This window comes from Syngnathus leptorhynchus, chromosome 1 (genome assembly GCF_054491065.1).
Source record: "Syngnathus leptorhynchus isolate UIUO chromosome 1, UIUO_Slep, whole genome shotgun sequence".
NCBI lineage: Eukaryota > Metazoa > Chordata > Actinopteri > Syngnathiformes > Syngnathidae > Syngnathus > Syngnathus leptorhynchus.
Genome location: NC_141195.1, coordinates 5007641 through 5031256, shown reverse-complemented (window position 1 = coordinate 5031256; position 23616 = coordinate 5007641). Strand labels below are relative to the sequence as shown.

The 23616-nt window shown below is 41.2% G+C and overlaps 3 protein-coding genes across 7 annotated transcripts; 2 read left to right on the top strand and 1 right to left on the bottom strand.

Annotated features, from left to right (window-relative positions):
* Window positions 1-128: 128 nt before the first annotated feature.
* On the bottom strand, window positions 129-8125 carry troap (trophinin associated protein). 4 transcript variants are annotated; one of them, XM_085926475.1, is made up of 16 exons: window positions 7908-8125; window positions 7594-7695; window positions 6613-6823; window positions 6140-6533; window positions 4725-4837; window positions 4464-4592; window positions 4153-4272; window positions 4043-4082; window positions 3305-3432; window positions 2978-3106; window positions 2866-2905; window positions 2654-2721; window positions 1382-1474; window positions 1050-1302; window positions 779-972; window positions 129-366 (listed from the first exon to the last, which is right to left on the bottom strand). In XM_085926475.1, the coding sequence occupies exons 2-16, from the start codon at window positions 7656-7658 to the stop codon at window positions 313-315; spliced, it is 2031 nt and encodes a 676-aa protein (XP_085782601.1). In that variant the 5' UTR covers window positions 7659-7695; window positions 7908-8125; the 3' UTR covers window positions 129-312. The 4 variants fall into 4 exon arrangements, with proteins under 4 accessions (XP_085782601.1, XP_085782593.1, XP_085782575.1 ...); XM_085926467.1 differs by having other exon boundaries at window positions 1370-1474; window positions 7908-8124; XM_085926449.1 differs by lacking the exons at window positions 7594-7695; window positions 7908-8125 and adding an exon at window positions 7191-7353 and having other exon boundaries at window positions 1370-1474.
* Window positions 8126-8758: 633 nt separating this feature from the next.
* On the top strand, window positions 8759-16105 carry LOC147061518 (differentially expressed in FDCP 6 homolog). The gene is made up of 11 exons (XM_085926490.1): window positions 8759-8993; window positions 10227-10367; window positions 11053-11238; window positions 11806-12033; window positions 12112-12258; window positions 12683-12791; window positions 12859-13157; window positions 13243-13409; window positions 14654-14852; window positions 15234-15324; window positions 15603-16105. The coding sequence occupies exons 1-11, from the start codon at window positions 8898-8900 to the stop codon at window positions 15788-15790; spliced, it is 1851 nt and encodes a 616-aa protein (XP_085782616.1). The 5' UTR covers window positions 8759-8897; the 3' UTR covers window positions 15791-16105.
* Window positions 16106-17840: 1735 nt separating this feature from the next.
* Window positions 17841-23544, top strand: ppardb (peroxisome proliferator-activated receptor delta b). Of its 2 annotated transcripts, none has more exons than XM_085926543.1 (8): window positions 17841-17933; window positions 19378-19737; window positions 19805-19956; window positions 20039-20177; window positions 20841-21043; window positions 22019-22225; window positions 22313-22556; window positions 22628-23544. In XM_085926543.1, exons 1-8 carry the CDS (start codon window positions 17918-17920, stop codon window positions 22873-22875), a joined length of 1569 nt encoding a protein of 522 aa, XP_085782669.1. In that variant the 5' UTR covers window positions 17841-17917; the 3' UTR covers window positions 22876-23544. The 2 variants fall into 2 exon arrangements, with proteins under 2 accessions (XP_085782669.1, XP_085782661.1); XM_085926535.1 differs by having other exon boundaries at window positions 19802-19956.
* Window positions 23545-23616: the final 72 nt, after the last annotated feature.

Below are 23616 nucleotides of genomic sequence, written 5' to 3'. Positions count from 1 at the left end.
CTCATTCAGTCAACTTTTCTTTCTTCACAAAAAAACAGAAATGGGCTGACAGAATGGCTAATGACTCTTAGGTGACAAAAACTCCAAAACAGACAAAAAGTCAAGCAACAAACTATTACAATCAAGTATTTATTCCTCCAAGTGAGACACGCACAATAAAACAACAATAAAACATTGAAACAAATACAGGTAAAATTGTAATTGTAAACAAATGGAATGTCCTTCAGTGCCCAACTTTTCAATATTATATTGAGGCAACAATATGGGGATCTGTATTAGTGGTTCATCAAAAAGACACAATTACATAATTATCTATCTCAAAGTGGAGCATGGAGAAACAGCATCCAAGCTTAGTGGAACAAATGTCTGGAAAAGAAAAGAATGTCAACTTGTGAGATAATCCCCACGGGCAATGTGTACAGTAGAACCTTGACGCTGGAACTAGAAAAAGGAACTATGATTTTTGACCTTCAATGACTCAATCCGTTTGTAATGTTTGACAAAACACGATGAAAAGTTCTGTTTTATTATTTTACTTTTGATGAAGAGGTAGCGTTTCGTTATATCATTTATATTAAATCATATATTTTACATTCGAGGTTGATCTCATTCCACCCTCAATTAGTATCAGAATCATCAAGTATGCCCAAATAGGGTTCTATAAGCCTTTTGGAGACAACCAAATTTGAAAAAAAAATGTTTGACCAAATACTATATTGTGGTCCAGCTGCAAGGTACCACTGTAGGTTAGTGTTCATTTGCAAAGGTTTGTACTCACACTGGACTCTTGAAGGTGCAGCAGGGTTGCCACTGGGTTGCTCGTGCGAGGTTCAGAGGGGAAGAACCTGGGACTGTCTGAAATAGAATGGGAGATATAGAAAGCAACCTCCTTGTCCAAACGTAGCTCCTCCATGTGAGCGAAATGCTTGGGCAGGATCGCAAGTGCAGTGTTGGTAACACCAGCTTTCTGGTCTGAAGAACACAAGTCCAGGTTCAGAAGTGAATCACAGATTTAATAAGCAAATGATGATAGGTTGCCTTTGTGTTACCTTTGTGCATAAATTGACTGGCAAGGTTACTGCGACAAACAGGATGACGCACTTGTCCGGTTTCTGACGGATCCTGGCCGCGTAGCTCTTGACGGGCCAAGTTCTCCCGGTTGCTGTGTTTCTTGCTCGCGGAATAACAAATGACAGATTCTCTTTGAAGGCTTGGGTTGAACAGCTGTCCTTCTACAGGCGTCTGCACTTCTTCATTGCCCCCGCCAGCATTCTTTATTTTGTCCTCACAGTGGGTTTTCATCTACGTACAAGAAATAGAAAAGATTCAATTCATCAATGAAAACTTGCTTGGTGGTCTTAGCTCGGACCTCGCTTTTTACAGGTGAGACTTGAAGAACTGGGAGTTTCTCTTTCTTCCCTTTGTCAGGGCTGTGTCCATCCTCCTGGTTGAAAAATAACACCTGGGCAACTTCCTGCCGACACAAGACACAATTATTATTAGATTTAACATTTAGAAAGATTATTTGCAATTAAACTTTGGCAAAAAACAAATGCATTTGTGTGAAGTTTTAAGCAAAACACTGACAATATAGTTCAAAATACTATGGTAGTAAGTTGAATTCTTTTCGAGCACCAAATTGTCGAGAGAATACTTGTTTCCCTTCTAACGTTATTTTGTAAAAATTTTGATTTTATCTTTACAAAAATATTTTTTTTACCTCTGTACAAAAAAATAAACAAATAAAAATGTTTCCCCCTCATGATCCATATGTTGTTGTTTTTTTTTTTTTTTTTTTTTTTTATAAATACAAAATGACTTTACTTGCGGTCGGGAAATGTGCTTCACAAAACTACTCAGACCCAATCGCTGGTACAGCAATGAGTTGGGATTTCCAGGCGACTAAAATCGAAGCAGGTAGCAAAGTTCATGTTTACAAAAAAAGTGACTTGATTGACACATTTTTTACAACCAAAACATTACATTTATGTCGTGCCAAACTCTACACTGTTCAGGCAAACGTTCTTTTGTTCGTTCCTGGCTTAACGGTACAGAACTAACAGAAGTGACTGCTGCACTGTGTTTTTAGCTTGGTTATCTTCCGAGTTCTATCCTGCTTCCTCGAAAGCCACGGTTTCACAAAGCACAAAACACAATTTTAACCTGCTCCTAGAAGAATAGAAAAGTTGTCTGTCCATTTATTCTTAAACATTCAGTTTGTAGAGTCATCTTCAGCATTTGGTCACAAGCACTGTTGTGCGTTGATGGCAACAGCAGCTACTGTGTCAGAGCCTGACAACAGGCGGTGTGAGGGAAAAAAAGCAAAAAGCACTTTATTCAACGGGGGTTGACCAGAAGGGTCCTGTGAGTCCGCAGAGGACTCAGTCTGCCATTTAAAAAATGGGACAGAATACAGAGAGTACATTCGCCAAGCTTGTGTGCAGGCAGCATGGGTTCGGGGTTCACGCTTGTGTGAATTTAAGAGTGAATGATTACTGTCACTGCTCTGTGACTGCCTAGGGAGGGATAAACTCCAGTTCACTTGTGACCCTTAAGAGAATAAATGGCATGGAAAACTGGATGGTTGACAACGTTTACATTTTCATTTTATTTAAATTTTCTTATTAACATGTTAAAGTGACAGAATACACACCATGGCAAGACTGGGAGGGGAAACTCTCTGCGATGTCCATGTATTCTTGGCCTCTTTGTGAGTTGAAACTGAAGAAAAAAAAACAAAAACAATTGTGTCACAGCAGTGTGAAAGCATCAAAGCATCACCTCTAACTGTTAAGTATTGTTATTCATCATCACAATTGCTCTCTCACTTTTGCTTGATTTGAATAACTTTATATTGTTTCTTACCTGCTGCGGCCAGATTCTTCTTAATTGGAACTCTCTGTGACTGCATTGGAGAATAAAATCAGATACGAAAAATACAAACAATATACTGCAATGAAAATAGACGTGTACATACTGTGTTGCTAAAAGTGCTTCTGCCAAGCAGATTTTGAGGTGTGGCACGCACAGGGCCTGCATCCTGAAACACCTTGTTTTGTCTGACAGCAGATTTTTGATGACTCTTGAAAATTGACACTCTTTGTGGCTGCACGAAGAAGAAATGATTACAGGGTCACAGAAAGACATTCAAGTGTAGCAGATCACTTCAAACTATTTCATATGATAAAAGAAATTCATAATAAACAGCAACAACGAGAGATTGCAAACTCACTGTTTTATCTTTACAAATCTTATATTATGCTAGGAAACAGTATAAAGACTCATCCAGAGTCGTCCAACTCACAAACATGGAATAAGATTGGGAGCGTGGCGTTCCAATTGATAGGCTGGAGATACACACGCCCTCATTACACAGGATACTTTGTAGTGAGGTGGAATCCGGTTTAAATTCCACAGCTTTCTCTGAAAAAGCTTTTTTTTTTTTTTTAATTAGAAATAGAAAATTAAAAATATAAATAGGTCATCAGGTCAACTTTGAAAGTATAAGGGTGCAGTATATTCAAAAGAGATCAGGTATACTATGTGCTGTCACAAGCAAACTGGCTTTTTTACATTCATAAAGGAGAAGTCAACCCCAAAGTTTTCTTTTCAATATGTTGGATGTGAACCCACTAATATAAACACAGCATTGTGATTCATATTACGTTGGAGGAATATGAGTTAAGCAGCAAAATGTACCCGTTTTTATTCATCTCGGGGTGGCCGTTTTACCACTTGCTGTCGACAGATTATAACAACACAGTTGACAGGTCTCCCGTGACAACCGATCATGGCTCACAAGTTTTCTGAAGTTAATTGTTTGTGACCTGGCAACTTTGATGTCCCCCCCGAGATGGATAAAACAGGTCAATTTTGACAGTTTGATTCATATTCCATAAACAAAACATTCATCAGAACACTGTTTTGACTAGTTGGGCTGCACAGAAAATTATGGCATTGACTTTGTCTTTAATTCTAAATTGAAAGGTGGTAACACATTGGCAATGGTGTGTGTTAATAACGGAATTATATTACATTTTACCTGCTGCTGCCAGATTCTTTTTGATGGGAACTCTCTGTGGCTGTGCAGAAAAAGAAAAATAATTTAAAAATGCATAGAATGAACAGCATTACAAATGTGTGTGTACACACTGTATCAATAGTGCCTCTTGTAGATGGATTTTTAGGTGTGGCTCGCACAGGGCCTGCAGTCTTCACCTCCTGGTGGCTGGCAGCAGGATTTGGATGATTTTTTGTAGTGGACACTTGTGGCTTCAAAAATAATCATTATTGGACAACTAAAAGTCCGTAAAAAAAAGTGTTGTAAACAACTTTGCATAATTGGAATGATTATATCCATCCATCCATCCATCCATCCATCCATCCATCCATCAATTATATCACAAAATGTTCTCGTTTGAACAGGGATCTGTAGACTTGTCATATCCACTGTAAGTACATACTGTGTCCAGAAATGTGCCTTTGCCTGGTACGTTTTGAGGTGTGGCACGAACGGAGCCAGTCGCCTTCACCCCTTCCTTCTGGCTGGTAGCAGCTTTTTGGTGACTCTTTACAACAGACGCTCGTTGCGGCTAAAGAAAAGATCATGCATGACAATCAATAGTGTAAATCATGCCAATTATATCAATAATAACAACAATAAGAAAAACAGTAACAATTAATATCATGATCATAATAAAAATAGTATTCATTTATCAACTCACAAACATGGCATGAGAGCTGGAAGTTGCAAATGGCTGGCTGGAGACACACACACCCTCATTTCGCAGTATACTGAGCAAAGCGGCATGATTGGGCTGGAATTCCTCAGCTTTGCCTGAAAAACATTTTCTATAAATTACTGGCCATAACAGCAAAACCATGACAGTGCGTGAATATAGTGACAATTCATAATTAATTTATTATTATCCATGTTTGTTGGTTTAATGCAAAGGGGAGCACAGAAAAGGCACATCAAACAAACAAACAAACAAACAAACAAACAAACAAACAACAATATTGATGGCATCAAGATGAAAGGTCAGATGTGTAAATAAAGGCAATAAAGGGGTAAAGATTGCTGGAATAGGCACATTTAGTACGTTTTTTTTTCTCTTTACAGTAGCTCCATTGTTTTTTTTACTCCTGTTGACTGATGTGTACTGGATTACTAGAATGACACTACATAACCAAGTATAGAACAACGACGTACATTCCTTCAAAATGTGTTTTACTATTAGATACTTGACAGAGCATTCTTCCTGTAGACAGTAATGTTTTATTGCATTTTATCTTTAAATTCTTTTTACCGAGCCCCTAAGGTGACCTACAAGGTGTTCTCTCGCAAATAAACAAAAACAGTTTCTTAGTTCTTTTATTTGGAGAAGACTTTTAAAAAAACTATGACACAATTCTTTTATATTGTGATACACTTCAGGCATTTCGCCCAGCCCTAGTATGAACCACGATGTAGAAGCACTCGGGGGCAACATGTATTACCACACCTGCTTGGTGCTTTTTATTGTGGGCTGCTCCAGAGTGGAAGACCGCCCAAATCCTATCAAGAGGACTGGTACCAGAGCCCAAGCTGTGTGTCGAGGTGAGCAGTCAATATAGTGAGAACCTCTTGACCTCACTTACCAGCTCAGGCTTTTTTGGAGTCAGTAAAGTGACATCCCACATCCCGAGAGCACCAAATTCATCATTCATTTTGCAAAGCACAATCTGTAGTGTCATCCGTGTTCACCCCCCAAAATTTTACACACTGCTGACGTGCCGCCTTGCCCAAAGGTATATGTCAGGCTGGTGAATTGGTATTAGTGTCAGAGTATTATATTTTTGAGGAGTAGATATACATACATACACTATTGGCATCAATAACAACACTGTGTGTTCCCTCTAACAGTTTGGATTTTTTTCCTCTCGACCTATCCTGCCATGAGCATCTTTACCAGTCTTCAATTCAGTGTAATTGTAATCATTACTATTTTGGAATGTTATGTCAACCAAGTCAGGGTGCCGATTATCATTATAAGTCAATTACTGTATCAACACAAATGAATGTCGAGCTGCTTTAGAAAAGTCTTAAAGCAATTACACATCTGCACTAGTCGCATGCAAATTTGCAGAAAGAACTTACCGTGTGGGTGGCTTGAGAGGCTATTCTGCACATTCTCATCCTTCACTGGATCTTTGAGACTGAGATGGCTCATGTTATCCAAACAGGCAGAAGAAGAGGAGGAAGTCTTCTGATTTGCAGCATTATCACACTTCAACATGTCAGATCGCCCTGAGGCCTTTCCAGGAAAGGTACATTTCTCCTTTCTCGCTGCTACTGTGCTTTTTAACACAGATGGACACTTCAGGGAGTTCTCTTTTGTCTTCTGGCTTTTTACACAAACATTGTTTTTAAGATGGGTGGCATGAGCACCATTTTTTGGCTCTAAAGTTGCAATGTCTGTTTTCAAACTCTTTTGCCGAGACACATTAAAAGGCTTATGCCTGGTGCATGACTTTTTCTTCTTGGCTTTCCCCTGCAGTCAAGTAATATGGTGTTAACAAATGAGAGACGAAAAGCATGAAATGGCAAAACGGTAGAAACAACACACTCACAGACAAGCTTTTCTCCTCCCACTGAGCAGCATGAAAAGCTGAAGGAGGTTGGCGGGACTTGATTAGCACTGGAAGTCTGCTCACTTTTGGCTGCACAAGTGTGTTCCTCTCAGGATCTTGGTTCTCTGAATCCTTCTTAGCAAGGTTCGCCGTGGGTACAGTCCTTGAGTTATGTGGCTCTAGTGACATCTTGTTGTTCTCATTTTTCAACCTGAGTAGAAAGACGGTAAGGTGAAACAGATCAAGTTATGCTTCAAATGAAAAAGCGAAAGAAGGAAAGGGAATGAGAACTTATTAGCAATGTTCTACATCAGCCATCAATACATATTTTGACTCTGCCATCTGAAGAGGGAGCAACAGCAATGTGTACATGTTCTATTAGGGGAGACAATCTCTTTACAATGTGATGCTCATATGTACAATTATTTTATTATTTCATGTAAACATAACTGCTCAATCAGAACACGTATACAACACACACAACTGGCATCACCCAACCGAAACAACTATTGTCCAGCGTTAGTCAAACGAATAGAGAATTTGGTCACTTTTCAAAATAAAATATTTTTCATTCTCACCTAATAAATAAACAAAAAGTGCTCCAAGTTTTCCCTTTAATTATTGCGGCCCGCCGAGGCACAGTCTGTGGTGACCTGCAGCCCAGTATCAGTTCGTGGCCCGGTTGTTGGGGACCATTGCAGAAGGGCATGTAACTTGTGGATGGTCCCTAAAACTAACGGTAGGAACTAATATCAAACATCGTACGTTTTTTTTTTTTTTCGCAGCAAAAGCTTATATGGCCTCATTGTATTCTATGCAAAAAACTGATCTTGAAAATATTTGTCATTCTTGTTCGTTTTTTTTTTAAGCAGACCACTGCAATCACTATATCATTCATATGCACGTAATACCTCGGACATTCTGATAAGCGCAAAATCGACAATTGGGCTCAACTTTCTTAACTCATATTTGGCCACTTACCTCCGAAGGTTAGCACGGAATTCATCCTCCCTTTGTATACGAAGAACAGGAGGAGAGGCGTCCATTACTTAAGTACTGTGTTGTGTGAGGGCTGGGGAACGACTGGAGAGCATAACAAAACAAATAATCTGAGCAATCGATTAATATAAGTAATTGTATTTGAGTTATTAGTCACCATGAGGATACAACGAGAATGTAAGAAACAAAACAAAAACAAAAAAAACAGAAACGCCATTAGGTTGTCATTCCAGGCAATTAAATCGACAGTCATTAGCTTTGAGTACAACAGACTGTATTTTAACACTATGACATACCTTCAACCAAATACGATAAAACAGCGTGATATTCACGCGAGACGTCCCAATTATGTTTTATTTAATCTAATGTCCGTTTAAAGAACTCTTGAAGTGTTCTTTCTTGCCCGGAGAGCACAGATGACTTCCCGATTGCCGTTTGTATATGTACACGCTCTGCCATTGGCTGTAGTTGGAAATTGCAGAAACCAATCACGGAATGTTTCTTTCGGATGCGTCATCTTCGGCCAATGCGCGACGAAGTTGCGTAAACAACTCCTTGACAACGACGCGAAAGTCGTTAAACCATGTGGTTTCATGGTTTTCGTTTTTTGTGTGCAATATATTCTACGTTCCTTCATAAGTAGTTTGCAATTAATTTATGAAAACTTAAGTCAACTATATTGAATTAAAATACACATTAGAATACTGTACCTTACCTCAATTATAATGTAACTTTTATTCTGCCGATTATAATTGTTTTCAAAATCCAATATTAAGGCAAGGTCTACATTCTTTAATATGCTTTAATTGATTTCTTGGGTTCGAAGGAACAGGTCTCGCCATTTATCCGTAGCTCATTTTGATACGTAGATGGTCCCAAATTTCGGGTTAAAAGCATAGGAAAATATGTGTTAGCATATTTGATATTGAATAATAGAAAAGTATTAAAAGTAAATAAATAAAAAGTTGAATTGTTTTACTATTATGGCATATTTATGATTCCCTTACTAACTACTATTTTTCATCAGGAAACTGAATAAATTTCAAAGTAACACTCCAAACCTGGACGGAACTTCCTCCTCGCTGCCGTCACGTCTCCTTTAGGGAGTGCTGACGTCCAACAGATGTCGCTGCCAGCAAAAAAAAGGTCAATCCTGCTGTCTTCTGCTTGGCCGTGACCGCACGGCAGCGCTACACACTAGGCGCGCGCGTGTGCCTGTCACCAAGAGGTAACGGAAGCAAGAAGACAGTGTATAGAGGAAATCATCGTGTGACGCCGGTGCAAACATGGACCTACACTCGGAGCTACTCAAGTCCATCTGGTACGGCTTCACGGCACTGGATTTGGAGAAGAGTGGAAAAGTCTCCAAGTCTCAGCTGAAGGTGAGTGGTTGGTGTGTACTTTATCAATTTTTCTCCTTAAAAAATATAAAGCTGCCCTTCATTTCCTCCCTCAAACTCACAGTCCCTCTTAAAAAAAAAAAAAAGATTGGTGTTTTTGGACTACTTGAATACCAACGATTTGTCTTACAAGTTTTATACATTGAACGACGTGGCAAATAACAGAAGAAACTTTTACATTTTCAGTATGCACTTTCCTTGTGGGGTTAGGACAAAAGTTCAGAATAGGAACTTGAGTATCCCCCCCCCCCCACACACACACACACACACACCATGTGTATAGTGCAAAGCAGACTTGTACTGCGCGGAACCTGTCAGAGCCCAGCCTGAATTTAGAGTAAACAACAAAATCCCCAATGCGTGTGTATGTGTGTGCGTGTGTGTGTCTGCGAGCGTGCGTGTGTGTATGTGTTTGTCAAAAGGACATTGTTGCGGTGAGCGCTCAGACAACATGCAAACTCTTTTGTTCAATGCAATCATCTGTGTTTTTGCTTGACCTCCTGCTGATTATGTCACTACTCAGACCTTAGCCCCATGACAGGGCTTATCCCCCATATGTATGCAGCAAGTGTACGACAGGGTACTGTACAGTTTTGCTCACAAAAGTTGTGAAGCATGGCCTCAATGTCAGTCGGGTTTTTTTTTTGAGTGGGGACTTGAGGCAGGATGTGGTCGGAGTTTGACGTCTTGCAGCATGTTGCACAATACTTTCAGGTGAAGGCACAATCAAGACAGTCTGTTTCGTTCAAGAAAAAAAATCATTACTTTATATTGTTTTGAGAAATTATACTGCAGATAGAGCGATACACATGTTGCCCGATGATGGCCGGAATAGATTCCAGCACGCCCGCGACCCCCGTGGGGACAAGCGGTACAGAAAGTGGATGGATGGATGGATGGATGGATGGATGGATGGATGGATGGATGGATGGATGGATGGATGGATGGATGGATGGATGGATGGATATTGCTTCTCTATTCTCAGGCATAAAAATATTTCTCAGATACTGTACATTTCCTTCACTTTCCCTTGGAAAATGACCACTTTGTCATGCTTTATTTGAAGAAAAATTCACGCGGAATTTCAAACCTGACTATTCTACCAGTGTAAGCCTGCACTTTGTGTTGTATTGATGATATCCAAACCCATTTGTCCCTGTGCTTGTCTTAAGCATTTATTGTTTAATTAAAGACTCCAACCTTGCGGATTTGCAGGTGTTATCACATAACCTCTGCACGGTGCTATGCATCCCACATGACCCAGTTGCTTTGGAGGAGCATTTCCGTGAAGATGATGATGGTCCAGTCTCCAGTCAGGGTTACATGCCCTACCTCAACAAATACATCCTGGATAAGGTGATTTTATTTCAATATTGTACCGTATTGGCGCGAATATAAGACGGTGACTGTTGTTTATGTCGAAATGGTAGCTCAGAGTACCCACCCTTCTTGGAGTCCCTCGAGGAGGTGCTGGAGAGCGCTCCTTCTGGGGACCCCATTGTTCTACTGAGTGACTTCAATGCTCACGTGACAGTGAGACCTGGAAGGGCGTGATTGGGAGGAACTCCCTTTCCCTTCAATAAACCCTGGTTCAAGCTGCATTTGGTCGCCCAGCTCCAATCATTCCCGACAGAAAGATAAACAGTTTGACATGTACTACAGAGAGCCAAAGGCAATCGCACCTGAAGCTCAGATAAACACGAAAGCTTCTTTTGGACTCAGATAATTGATATGTAAAGCATTTTTTGTTCATCGCCCCTTTGCAACCCAGTACCTACCTTAAGAAACTAAATGTATGAAGCACGCTATGGGAAGTAGTGAATACCAATATGTACGACCATTAACTTATGATGCTTACCTTATGATGCTTTGACTGCAGTCAAATTAAAAATAAAGCTCTTAGTATTATTCTAAACAGGGCGCTATATATTTTTAAGTGACATTGTATCATGTAAGAATTCAATATTTTGAGGTGAAAATAATGTTTTTGGAGCCACACATTGCTTGACAATGTTTGGTACTCACAATAACTTTTTTATAGGTAGTTGAAGGCTCTTTCAACAAGGAAGATGTGGATGAGCTTTGTTGGACCCTGACAGCCAAGAAAAACTACAAACCCAACAAGAGTTCAAACACAGTTCTGACAGAGAAGGATGCATTTCGGCTTTGGTGCCTTTTTAACTTTCTGTCGGAGGACAAGTACCCATTGGTGATGGTCCCTGATGAGGTTGGTCTAACTCAGAGCTGGGCAATTCATCTTTCAAAAGGGCCATGCAAGAAACTGTTATGGTTGTTGAGGGCCACACCAACATACTAACCTAAATTATGATAGGAATTAATTTAAGGTATTTACATTAAGCATTCAACTGTATTTATGTAATAAGATGCTGCTTAAGTACCGTATTTTCCCGACTATAAGGTGCACCTAAAAACCTAAAATTTTCTCAAAAGCTGACAGTGTGCCTTATATATGGACTAAATTTAAAAGACAAGGGATTCCAATTATTGCACAAAATATTGATAATATTGTGGTGTTTTTCTTTTATGATTTTGTTTTTTTTACGAGTAGCAGGCCACATTTACCACTAATATTACTAATTATTACTAAGGAATATGTACTAAGGAAAAAGACATAGGATGGTTAATGATTTAAAAGCAAATTAAGTAGAGCTATAAACAGCGCAGCAATTAAAGTAGATATAAGAATGAAATTATATACAAATATAATGTATACATATATAGTATATATAATTTATGAATCATTATATTATTATTTTTTATCCCCCACATACAGCTGGAGTACCTACTCAAGAAGCTGTGCACAGCAATGAGCATTGAGCTCAATTGTGTTGAAATAGAGGACCTATTCTCCCAAGACTCGGTGCAGCAGAAACGTGTCACTGTTTGGGTTTTCTTGGAGATGATGGCTGCAGGAAAGGTGACCGTCGGCATTGATAAGAGCGTCATCAGCATGGCTATTGAGGAAGTCTACCGGGAGATAGTTGGTGATGTCCTTAAAGAGGTATGACCTGTGTGGTTTGCTTCTTGAAATGTTCTGCTTTGTTTTCTGACTTTGTGTGTGTGTTTGTTTATGTTGCAGGGTTACTTGTGGAAGAGAGGCCAACTCAGGAGAAACTGGAAGGAGCGCTGGTTCACTCTGAGGGCGAGCAACTTGTTCTACTACACTGGGGAGGACCGCAAGGAGTGTCAGGGTAACATTGCTCTGGATGGCAACTGCTGTGTTGAGGTAAAAGCAAGAAGCACTTGCCATCAGCTGTTCATGGTACATTTGACTGTCTTTTGTGCAAGCAGTGTGGGTTCAGTTAACACTCAGTGACAATGTGAGTGTAAATAGTTATCTATCTTTATACGTGCCCTGCCTAGACGCTGTTCAGCTCTTACTTTCATGGTAGAGCAGAATTCACGAATCATTGGCTTGTTTGCCTACTAATGGGAAAATGAGGTGGGTTAAGATCTTCATATTTAGTCTCACCCTTCTCACAAGTTATCATGATAGCCGTTGATAGCGTTTTAATGGTTGGATGGATGTTTAGACCCTGTTTACATTCAATTGACACAAATACCCAGTTGATGTGTGGGAAAGGTTCTGTCCAAAAGCAGTTTGACATTTTATTATCCTGCTATAATCTTTTCCATGCTCTTGTTGTAAGGTACTACCAGACCACGATGGTAAAAGGTGCATGTTTTGTCTAAAAACGCTCTCCAAAACATATGAGATGAGCTCATCAGACACCAAACAGAGACAAGAATGGACAACAGGTCAGAGAAATCACGATATCAAGTGGTTCTTAAATCGGACGGAACCTCATCTGTCTTCCGTCCTCAGCCATTCACACAGCTATCAGACTGCATGGGGAAGGGAAAAAGTCCCTCCACAAGGACTTGAAGCTGAAGCGGCATGAGCAGCGTGAGCAGCGCGAGAAGAAGCAGCAGGCCAAGGAGGAGGAGCTGCAAAGGCTGCGTGCTCTCCAGGAGGAACGGGAACGAAAACTGGCGGAGATGGAGCTCTTGAGGGAGGCGCAGAAGCAGGCTCAGGTGCTCCTGGAGCAGGATGAAGAGAGGAGGCGCCAGCAGCACGAGCAGCTCCAGCACACCTTGGAGGTGCAGCTGCGGGAGGCAGAGGAGGTGAGCGTGGCAGTAAAGGCCAACGGTTCAAGAGAGAGTCGGCTTTGACAGATTTCCTTTTCCTTCCTGCTGTACGGATGTCAAGGTGCGAATCAGCATGGAGGCGGAAATGGCTCTGAAAGAGGAGGAAGCAGAAAGGCAGAGAAAAAGAATCCGCGAGCTAGAGGAGATGCAGAAGCGACTGGAGGAGGCCCTGCAGCAGGAGATTAAAGCCAGGCTGGATGAGGAGGCCTTCCGCTATGCTCAAGCAGGGTAAAGTTTTTTAAACATTATATGCCTTTTCTTTTGTTTTCTTTAGATTGGCAAAAATAAGCCTCTGCGCAAGAGTGGGAATAGAGGTAGAAAAAAAAAAGACTACCAAACGAGCTGGCATTGCCAGTTTGTATAACAGTAGATGTATGCCATATAATACAAAGAGAAGGATAGGAAAATAATGGCGAGTGTGGATGTTAGCTAGTTTGAAATGCTGGTTGTTGGAGTGAGGGAGGAAACCAGAGTACCAGCAGAAAACCCAAACAAGCACAAGAAAAACATGCAAACTCCCCACAGGAGAGCCTGAGTTGAAATTCAATCTCAGAACTCAGAGACCCTAACCAACCACAATTTAAACCCTTTTGGGGGAGAGGTAGTAAAGTCTGAGCTACGCCAGGTGTTCGGTAAACACTGTTAGAATCAAACACTGTGTAGCAAATGTTTCAAGTGAAAAGAGTTCACTTTCTTGAGGAAGCAGAGCCGCTCACAGAAGAAGTTACTGTCATTCACATTCTCTCAGCCAATTGTGCATCATCATCAAAATGTAACTTATTTTAACTTCCTCCACAATTTGTCATTATTCTCAACCACCCATTCTGACTAATGAGACCCCAACAATTTATCATACCACCCCTGAAAGCCCCCACACTGTTGAGTGTACATTTTATTTTAGAATTTTTTGCAACCTTTTTTTTTTATAATAATAAGAAAAATGAGACACACTTTTATTTTGACTGTAACATTTCTTTTAATTCAGTTTTAATGGGTCAGTTTGTGTACAGCTGATACTACAAGTCACAGAATGACATGTTGCACCACCTCCTCTGTTGGAAATACAGTCTTTTATTGATCAGTAATCATTCTTCATTCATTTTTTCCATTATCAGTTGGCAATTGAAGCACAAAAAAAAACTACTGCAATACAGCAACTTATGAAGAATTGTCCGATGTTTACATTTTTGGCTCAAATACAAAATTTAAAAACAGTCCACAGTAATTGCTGCCACAATAAGCCATTTGGAAATCTCATCTACGTATGCGCAAGAATCAAGTGGGAAAAAAAAGGCTGTCAAACGACGAGCAGTTTTGTAGGATAGTACTTGGATGTACGCCAAAGGTGGTCGGAACTGACTAAAAGGCTTTACACGTTAAGTGACACAAAGACGTGCTCTTTAAGTGCCATGTTTAAAGGACAAAAGAGGTTTGCTAAAGACATTTTTGTGGATGTTCTGGGCTTGGTGCAGGTTACTTAGTGAAGAGGAAGAGAAAATGAAGGCCCTGATGACCCTGCAGGAGGAGCAGGAAGAGTATATCCTGAAGACGCAACGGGAGAAGCTGGAGCTGAAGCAGGAGATGGAAGCCAAATCCCAGGCCCTGGACAAGGCGCAGAGGCAGCTTGAGGAGGTGCGGGCCAACCGGCACAGGGTTGACCAGGATGTAGCGGTAAGCAAAAAAAATCACGTATATAAAAGTTATGAGTATTGTTTCGATCAGGACTCACAGATCTTGGCAATAGGTGAGGGTAGGACCGAGGAACATAAATTGACTGATAAACCGAATAACTTTCCCTGCTTTTTCTTCATCACAACAGACCAAAAAACATTCTGCATCACTGCAGATGGTACACTGATTTGCCTGTTGGGCTTCTGCTAAATCCTGCTGTCAATCTTGAATAATTCCCAAGATACCCAAACCTCCCCACTTGGAGAAGGATATCATTCCATTAGTGCATATCCAGATAAACCAGTGCAACTAATTCGTGATGCTAAGTGTCATTTTCTTTCACATTTAACGGCTTGTGTTGACCTTCTGATATATATATAGGCTGCTCAAAGAAAACTTCATCAAGCGAGCACCAACGTCAAACACTGGAATGTTCAGATGAACAGATTGATGCGACCCATTGGACCTGGCGGTGAGTTTCCACAAAATGCATGCAGTATGACAAAGAGTGCATATGAAACAAAATGTGCAAATTTTAAAATTGTTGCTTTGGTAGGCTGCCAATTCCACTTTGTATCTAACTTTGAAGGAACATGACAACTGCATAAATTAACATATCTGTGAAAGTTGGTCCATAGTACAGGCTACAAATCACCTATTGGGCTTGCTGTCCCTTTTTTACAAATCCCCACAAGTCAAAAACTGTGATTTAACATAGCGGTCTCTGTTCTATACATGCCTTGTGTCCAGATACAAGACCGTTGTTGAGAAGCTCCCTACCATCCTTCCAAATTCCAAGCCAGAGAGATCCTGGGTTGAACCTCAGAAGGACACCGGGATCAGACGATCAATGTAAACAAAATGAGGAATGCAAAGAAAATGTTGAAGATGGCCGCAGATGCGATGCAGAGTTAGAGAGACGCAAATCCCATGCTTGAAATGGAGACTTGAATGTACCCTAATTGCATGATTCATACAAGATGCATATCCAACCAATCATTGGTATTTTGACTGGAGGAGTTGGGCGTTTCAAACCGAAATAACACCTTCAAAGTTAAACCAAATGTTAAAGATACTGAACAAATTGTTTTTAAAGATGTTTTAAATGTCTTAACGATGGACTGTATTTGTATTGTTAAGCTCTGGCGCCTGGTCTGGACACAGAAAACGCCTCGGTGTCTTGTTTGATTGGTACTGCCAGCGGTTGAGTCAATGTGATAATAAAATGTATGTACATGCATAAAAGATGATAATGCTTGTCATCATTTCTTATTTATTTGCAGCGGGTGGCTCAAATTTCCTGTGTAAAAAGATTAAGAGTATGGTTTTCTTTATATAACATATTACTTACATTTTTACAATACATGTAAGGAAGCTCATTTACATCATTTTACTTTCAGTGCCAACATGACAATGAAACCATATTCGTATGTACATTCAAATGATAAATGAATAGAATGACTTTATGACATTTATCCTCTTTTTTTTTTTTCAGCATCATTGATCAATCATGACAGTAGTACTACTGTTTTGGGGGTGATGTCGCTCAATGTATGTCCAATGAATTGCATGAAGCAACGGATTATGATGGGGGATCAGTGTAATAAATACATAACAGCTAGCAGGTAAATGTTATGAATTGTTATTAGGTGTTGCTGCACAGCTTACCAATATTTCCAGTTTATTTTGGGAATTTCAAACAAACCTTGAGCAAACCCTGACGAGAGCACAACATTCGCTACCTTCAAAAACACTCACAACCCTCACATGTTCAAACATATTTGCAAACACATTTGAACATTCATCTATCCGTTATCTGTACCACTTGTCCCCACGGGGGTCGCGAGCGTGCTGGAGCCTATCCCAGACAATTTGGAGTGCTCACTTGGCCTACCCAAGCATGTTTTTGGGATGTGGGAGGAAACCGGAGTACGAGGAGAAAACCCACGCAAGCACAGGGAGAACATGCAAACTCCACACAGGGAAATCAAACCCTCACCCTCCGACCTGTGAAGCGGGCGTGCTAACCAGTGTGCCGTACATATGAATACTAAAGGCTAAAAAATGTTTCCCCATAACGCCAAGGAGTATGGCATCCAATCCCAAATGGAAATCATGTAACTGCAGTCATACTAATAAAACCGTCAAAATTACTAATGGACAATGCTTATTTAATTTTCAAATGTATCTGTATAGTGTAGGCCAAATGATAAAAACATGAGGGGTGGAAGTGGTCTCTCCTGAAGTCCACTGTCATCTCCACGGTCTTGAGCGGGTTAGGGGTTTTGGCTGCACAAGTGGACCAGTCGCTTCACCTCCTGTCAGTTTGATGAGAGTGGTGTCGTCCACATACTTCAGGAGATTCACAGAAGAGTCGCCAGAGGAGCAATCGTTGGTGTAGAGAGAGAAGAGCAGTGGGGAGAGGTCGTACCCCTTAGGGGCCCCAGTGCTGGTGGTCCGGGTGTCGGATGTGATGGTCACCAGCCTCACATGCTGTCTCCTGTTGGTCAGGAAGCTGGTGATCCACTGACAGGTGGAGGCAGGCACCGCGAGCTGGGTGAGCTTCTGGTGGAGGATGTCGGGAGCGATGGTGATGAACGCCGAGCTGAAGTCAACAAACAGGATAGCAAGCTTTTGATTATATCATAATAACAGTATAATTGAATGTGTTTTTTTTTTTTTTATCCTTTTCAGTCTCACTACACACACTGACAGTTGATGAAAGAGGGAAACTATTTTGCGCATTTTTGTTAATTTGTGCAACGTTAATAAGTTGACACTACATTCTATTTTGTACTTTAGTACATTTCAGTCTACATTTTTAGATCAGCAGTTAAATCAGCACTTGTCAATGTGCAGTCTTTTTACAAAAGTCTCTGTTTTTTTTTTTTTTTGCACTATCTTTATTTTTTTACGATCCAATTTTAATTCAGTAAGAATGTGACAAGTGCTTAAGATTGTTGCTGTTTGAGGACAGCGGTGTCCTGACACGTGACGTCACGTAGTGGGCGGTACTTACGCATGAGTTGGGAAAGCGAAGCAAAGCTGGGAACAACACTGCTGACATGATTGACCGTCAAGGTGCCTGTATGGTTTTCTAAACCTTTCGGATTCCCCCGAGTTTAGCCAACATGGACACTTTCAGGATGACTAAAGAAGGCCCGAGTCATTGTTCAGTTTTGCGCTAGCCGTGTGACGTTAGCTTGTACGGCTAGTAACTCCTGCTGCGGCTGGCGGCTACATACAACTTGTCAAGAGCCGAGGCGATCGACAGATATCCCAGGCACAATTCGGAACTGTTTTCGACACGCTCCCGCTGTACATATCTGCCGCGAGTTGTCGCTGCGCCGACGGTCATCGAAACAGCAGCACTTTAAAGGGAGGTAAGTGGCATTGTCAGGTTGGCGTTTAAAAGCACCCACGGGAATGTGGGTCACCCTCGCTAACGCAGTTGTGCCTATCAAGGTTAGAAGCTAACTAGCTAAGTTAGCATGTCGTGTTCAAGTCTTTAACGGTCCCCAAAAACACCACCTAAAGTACAGTGGCGGTGTACTTAATTGACTCCTCAAATGCAGGAGATCGTATTCTAACCCAATAGTAACTATCGATGACCGCAACATATCGGCAACTGATATATTTTTTTAAAGTGCCCCTGACGAGTCCGATTGGGAGGAACTAAAACATTTCCACTGCGCAGCAACACTTTTTCTGGTAAACAACCCAGTTCTGGCTAGCCTATGTAGAGGTTTGTCTCGTGAAAGGGCGACGCTACGTTACCCCCGTGTCTCTCTCTCTCTCTCTCTCTCTCTCTCTCTCTCTCTCTCTCTCTCTCTCTCTCTCTCTCTCTCTCTCTCTCTCTCTCTCTCTTTCTCTCTCTCTTTCTCTCTCTCTCTCTCTCTTTCTCTCTCTCTTTCTCTCTCTCAAAAAGACCCCCTCCTTCTACGATCAACACAGCAGCTCAGTGTATAAACAGTGCGTGCACCATGTGCCCTTTATCTTGTACACGGTACACCCTTGCATGAAAGCCAAGCAAACAACAATGCAGATGGCTCCAGACACGTTCACGTTTGAAGATAGCAGAGAACGAACTGAACTTCCCACCCACAGTCATCCTGCTACTCTGTTTTTCTTGAGAATCTGGACTTCTCTTTGCATACTAACAATGCTTGTTCACAATGATTTCAGCGCAAGCAATTCATTTCTTAATTTCTTGGCATTGTAAGTTTGAAAACGAACTGCCTTTCCATTATTTTCAGGTCAGACATAGGCACACAGAAGGTTTTGAGTTCGTAACTTGAGGTTTCTCTGTGTGTGCAAGCGTATATATCACGATTATTTTTACAGTATGGCCCTAATATTCCATAGTTTGAGCTGCATACATCTGAATGCTTTGAAGATATTCCCAATTTGTTTTCGCAAACGTAGGACATTACTTACTCTATATCTGTTGTGGTTTAGGAGAATTATGTCTTTAATGAAAAAAAAGTTGAGCAGACATCTGATCCGCAACCAATTTCTCAACTAGTGGGCCATCATGGCAACGTGACAGGAGGGAAGCCCGCTGAGTGCGTGTCGAAAGGAGTCATGGAGGGCCTACAGCAACCTTCTCCCAAGAAGCACAACAGGGTCAATGGCTACTGCCAGCCAAGTTCACCTGAGGATGCGGCTGCTGTTAAGTGGCCTCAGGGGGAATCCCAGGGCTCAGATAGCTGCGAGGGTGCGAGTGCATCGGAACATGCGGACTTGGATGAGCCTAAAGATCCCGAAAGACACGTCGAGATCAAAGAGGAGCTGGAGGACGCGTCTGCTAGGCGAGGCAAGCAGGAGAAAGGAGGGAATGCAGATGAAGAAAACAATCACAGTAGTGCAGCATCAAGCTACACCGGTGAGACCTCCTTGGTGCGTTTTCAAAGCCGAACTATTATGGATGCTTTTTTTTTTTTTTTAAGCAGACCTTTCCCACACGCCGTCTGCATCACTGTCCGAGCAGCTGCGTTTGGGCCGTGAGGACACGACAGCCTCTGGAATCAGTGTGGAGTGTAAGGTCTGTGGGGACAAGGCGTCAGGCTTTCACTATGGTGTACATGCCTGTGAGGGTTGTAAGGTAATACCAGGTGTGTGTGTGACAGCCTTTCAAGATCACAAAATACTTCAGTCTGTTTTTCTTATGTTCTCTCCCAATCCAGGGCTTTTTCAGACGAACTGTGCGCATGAAATTGGAATATGAGCGCTGCGAGCGTTCTTGCAAAATTCAGAAGAAGAATCGCAACAAGTGCCAATATTGTCGTTTCCAGAAGTGCCTTTCTTTGGGAATGTCTCATGATGGTGAGTAAGCAAGATGTTTTACTTCATAGTAGGGCTTTGCAATTAGCCCAAATTTAAGATCTTGATATTTTTGTCAGATATAGCGGTGTTTTAAGATGTCTGTACCAGAAACGATCATTCATGAGTATGATTGGCTGATACCAAAAACATTCACATAAAGTTGCTGTAAAATTGTTCATTTTAAAGCTACAAATATTTTTATTGAAAAAAACCAACAACATGCATGGTAGGTCGATTGACCACTCCAAATTGGAGCGAAATGGCCGCCCATGGAGCTCGATAAGAAACAGGTGGATTGTAATTAATATTCAACAAACTACACATTAAGTAGAGCTATGTGCTTCGACTAGTTGGGTTGCACAGAACATATAATGTTAGAGTTCACTTCCCATTTAAACACTTATGAGGGTTTTACAGTCTGTTGTGTGTATCTGCTTGCTTGAGTGCTAAATTGCAATTTACGTATCATCTGATGAATCAATTAATCGCACCAATTCTGGATGACTAGTTGATTGTCAAAATAATCCTTTGTGGCAGCCCTAGTCCAAATTGTGTAACCCCTGGCCTGCAATCTGCTGACTGTCATCATTGCACTCGTTAGAGTTGTTTAAAATGTCAGAATATATATTTTCAAGAATTTTTGGCGTGTTTGTGTTTGCTCAGCAATCAGATATGGCCGCATGCCTGAGGCAGAGAGGAAGAAATTGGTGGCAGGCCTGCTTGCAGACGAGTTAAACCTCTGCAAACCGGGAGGCTCAGACTTGAAGACACTGGCCAAGCAAGTCAACACAGCCTACTTGAAGAATCTCAGTATGACCAAGAAGAGGGCCCGCAGTATCCTGATGGGAAAGACCAGCAGCACCTCAGTAATACTCTGATTTTTCTTGATATTGACCAGCCAGTTTATCTTTTTTTTTTTTTTTTTTTAGTTTGGTACCTCAAAGCTGGACCACGATCGGTTTTGTGACGTCGAGCTAACGTCTATCTAGGGGAATTTCAAAACAAATTTCCCACTGAGATCAATTGTGTTAGGGAAGGTAACTTGTAAGGTGTTAAGTGAATTGAGTTAGAGGTTCATTCTGGGATGTATTAAACTTGTAAATGATTCCAGATTTATTCCAGATTGACAAAGCCTTATATTGCCAATTTGAATTTTAGAAGCACAATGAAGAAAAAGTTTTCACCCATTCTGGAAGTTAACTTTTTTTTAAAAAATGTTTCAAGTAACATTTTAACATTATTGTCCTCTGAGCATGAACTGAAGTGAACCAGCCTCAAAGTTAAGTTAGACACAATAAAACACTTTAAGAAGTCTTGTAAATTTCATTGATGAATTTGGATGGGTAATAAACATAATACAAAGTGTTCATTTATAACACCTGCATAAAACACAAGCTCTGTTGAGGAGAAACAGAGTACATCGGGGAACAAAAAAAAATGATTCTTAATATAGAAAAAAAAAAAGCATGAGATCAGATTCTAGGTAGATTTATCAAATATTTTATGTATGTGAATATCAAAAATCAAGTGAAATTACTTCAATAATATCGTACTTAGATTTTGTTACCAACTAAATTTTTTGACGAGTAACCATTAGAATACATTTTTAAAGTAACCCCCAATAACCCTGAACCCAAGTAGCCCCAAAAAGTATGTTTGATGGCTAAAATGAGGTCCAGTGAGATAGGGGACTGCTTCCATGGTAGAATGACGTCACGCACGATGACGTTTGGTATTTCAAAATTGGTTTGAACTTTAGGTGGAATTCCAAACTGCAACTTTCAGATGTTCCAAGTAGAGCAGTATCTTTATTGTCTCTTTCTCTCTTGTCTTGGTGTCAGCCATTTGTGATCTATGACGTGGACACACTTTGGAAGGCTGAAAGTGGTTTAGTGTGGAGCCAGTTGCTTCCAGGCGCTCCCCTGACCAAGGAGATCGGGGTGCACGTGTTCTACCGCTGCCAGTGCACCACGGTAGAGACAGTGCGTGAGCTCACCGAGTTTGCCAAGAGCATTCCAGGGTTTGTCGACCTCTACTTGAACGACCAGGTTAGTCGCTTCATCGTGCTCTGGCAACTGGTGGTACGAGGTCATGGAAAGGATGTCATCAGTGTGCATTTATGTCTCTTGCTGTAGGTGACGTTGCTGAAGTATGGTGTGCATGAAGCAATTTTTGCAATGTTGCCATCTCTCATGAACAAAGATGGACTTCTGGTGGCCAATGGTAAAGGCTTTGTGACCAGGGAGTTCTTGCGCAGCCTAAGGAAACCTTTCAGTGAGATCATGGAACCCAAGTTTGAGTTTGCTGTCAAGTTCAATGCTCTGGAGCTGGACGACAGTGACCTGGCCCTCTTTGTAGCTGCCATCATCCTCTGTGGAGGTGCGAGAGAAATTTTACCATGCTCCTTGTGCTTGCTCAACTGTGACTGAAGCTCATGTCTCTCTCTCCAGATCGCCCCGGCTTGATGAATGTGAAGCAGGTGGAGCAGAGCCAGGACAACATCCTGCAGGCCCTGGACCTCCATCTGCAGGCGAACCACTCTGACTCAACCTACCTCTTCCCCAAGCTGCTGCAGAAAATGGCCGACCTCCGCCAGCTGGTCACGGAGAACGCTCAGCTTGTGCAGAAAATCAAAAAAACCGAGTCCGAGACATCGTTGCACCCTCTTTTGCAGGAGATCTACAAGGACATGTATTAAACTACTCTGAGCAATACTGTTACAGACTGAATACACACTTATTAGAACAATACACTGTGTTCAGTTAAACACTGTTCCAAGTGAGGTGTCATACCTACGCATCAGCACACAAATGTCGTGTGCATCTGGAATAAGGTCAACCCTCGTTTCCACAAAGGTCACATCACAAAAGAACATTTGTGTTTTTCTTACTGAAGCTGCTCCCTGCTTTCCTGGGGAAACATTTCACGTTACATATGTAGAGACCTGCGCGGTGCTGCAGAGAGCAGCCAGCAGTGTGGACACGGTGCGTTTTAAAGATACCGGAGTGATTAGACGAAGCTAACACACAGGTTGGTTTTTGTTTACATTCTTATCATCATGTAGTGACCTCCAACTTTACCGATTGGCTGTGTGAACCTCACTTGGCGCAGTTGCCTGTGCAATAGCGTATTCATGAGAAAATGTGGACAGCCAAGCCATCTAGCCATATGCAATACACATACGCATATGACCTGCACAAGTACAAGCAACGCATTCTATTTTTAGTTTCTCACATGATTTTTGTCCTTGTAATTATGTCTAATTATTTGTATTATATTTGTGAAACATGAACGTCATCACATCATTGTATGTATTTGACTATATTTGTTTACCTTGCTTGTTTTGCAAAATATACTATCAACTTTACACCTTTTCATTTCATGCAGTGACATGCATGTTTTAAAAACAGTACAGTAGGCCTATTTCACTCACTTTCCT

Coding starts and splice junctions, on each gene's coding strand:
- troap (XM_085926449.1), bottom strand. CDS start 7,321: ATGCCCTTCTGCAATGGTCCCCAACAACCGGGCCACGAACTGATACTG. Junction 3,433..4,042: donor AAAGAATCTGGCAGCAGCAG/GTAAAATGTAAT, acceptor AAAAAAAAAAAG/CTTTTTCAGAGAAAGCTGTG. Junction 367..778: donor TGCACCTTCAAGAGTCCAGT/GTGAGTACAAAC, acceptor TTTCTTTTCCAG/ACATTTGTTCCACTAAGCTT.
- LOC147061518 (XM_085926490.1), top strand. CDS start 8,898: ATGGACCTACACTCGGAGCTACTCAAGTCCATCTGGTACGGCTTCACG. Junction 12,034..12,111: donor TTGGTGATGTCCTTAAAGAG/GTATGACCTGTG, acceptor TTTATGTTGCAG/GGTTACTTGTGGAAGAGAGG. Junction 12,792..12,858: donor GAGACAAGAATGGACAACAG/GTCAGAGAAATC, acceptor TTCCGTCCTCAG/CCATTCACACAGCTATCAGA.
- ppardb (XM_085926535.1), top strand. Junction 22,226..22,312: donor ACCTCTACTTGAACGACCAG/GTTAGTCGCTTC, acceptor CTCTTGCTGTAG/GTGACGTTGCTGAAGTATGG. Junction 22,557..22,627: donor TGCCATCATCCTCTGTGGAG/GTGCGAGAGAAA, acceptor CTCTCTCTCCAG/ATCGCCCCGGCTTGATGAAT.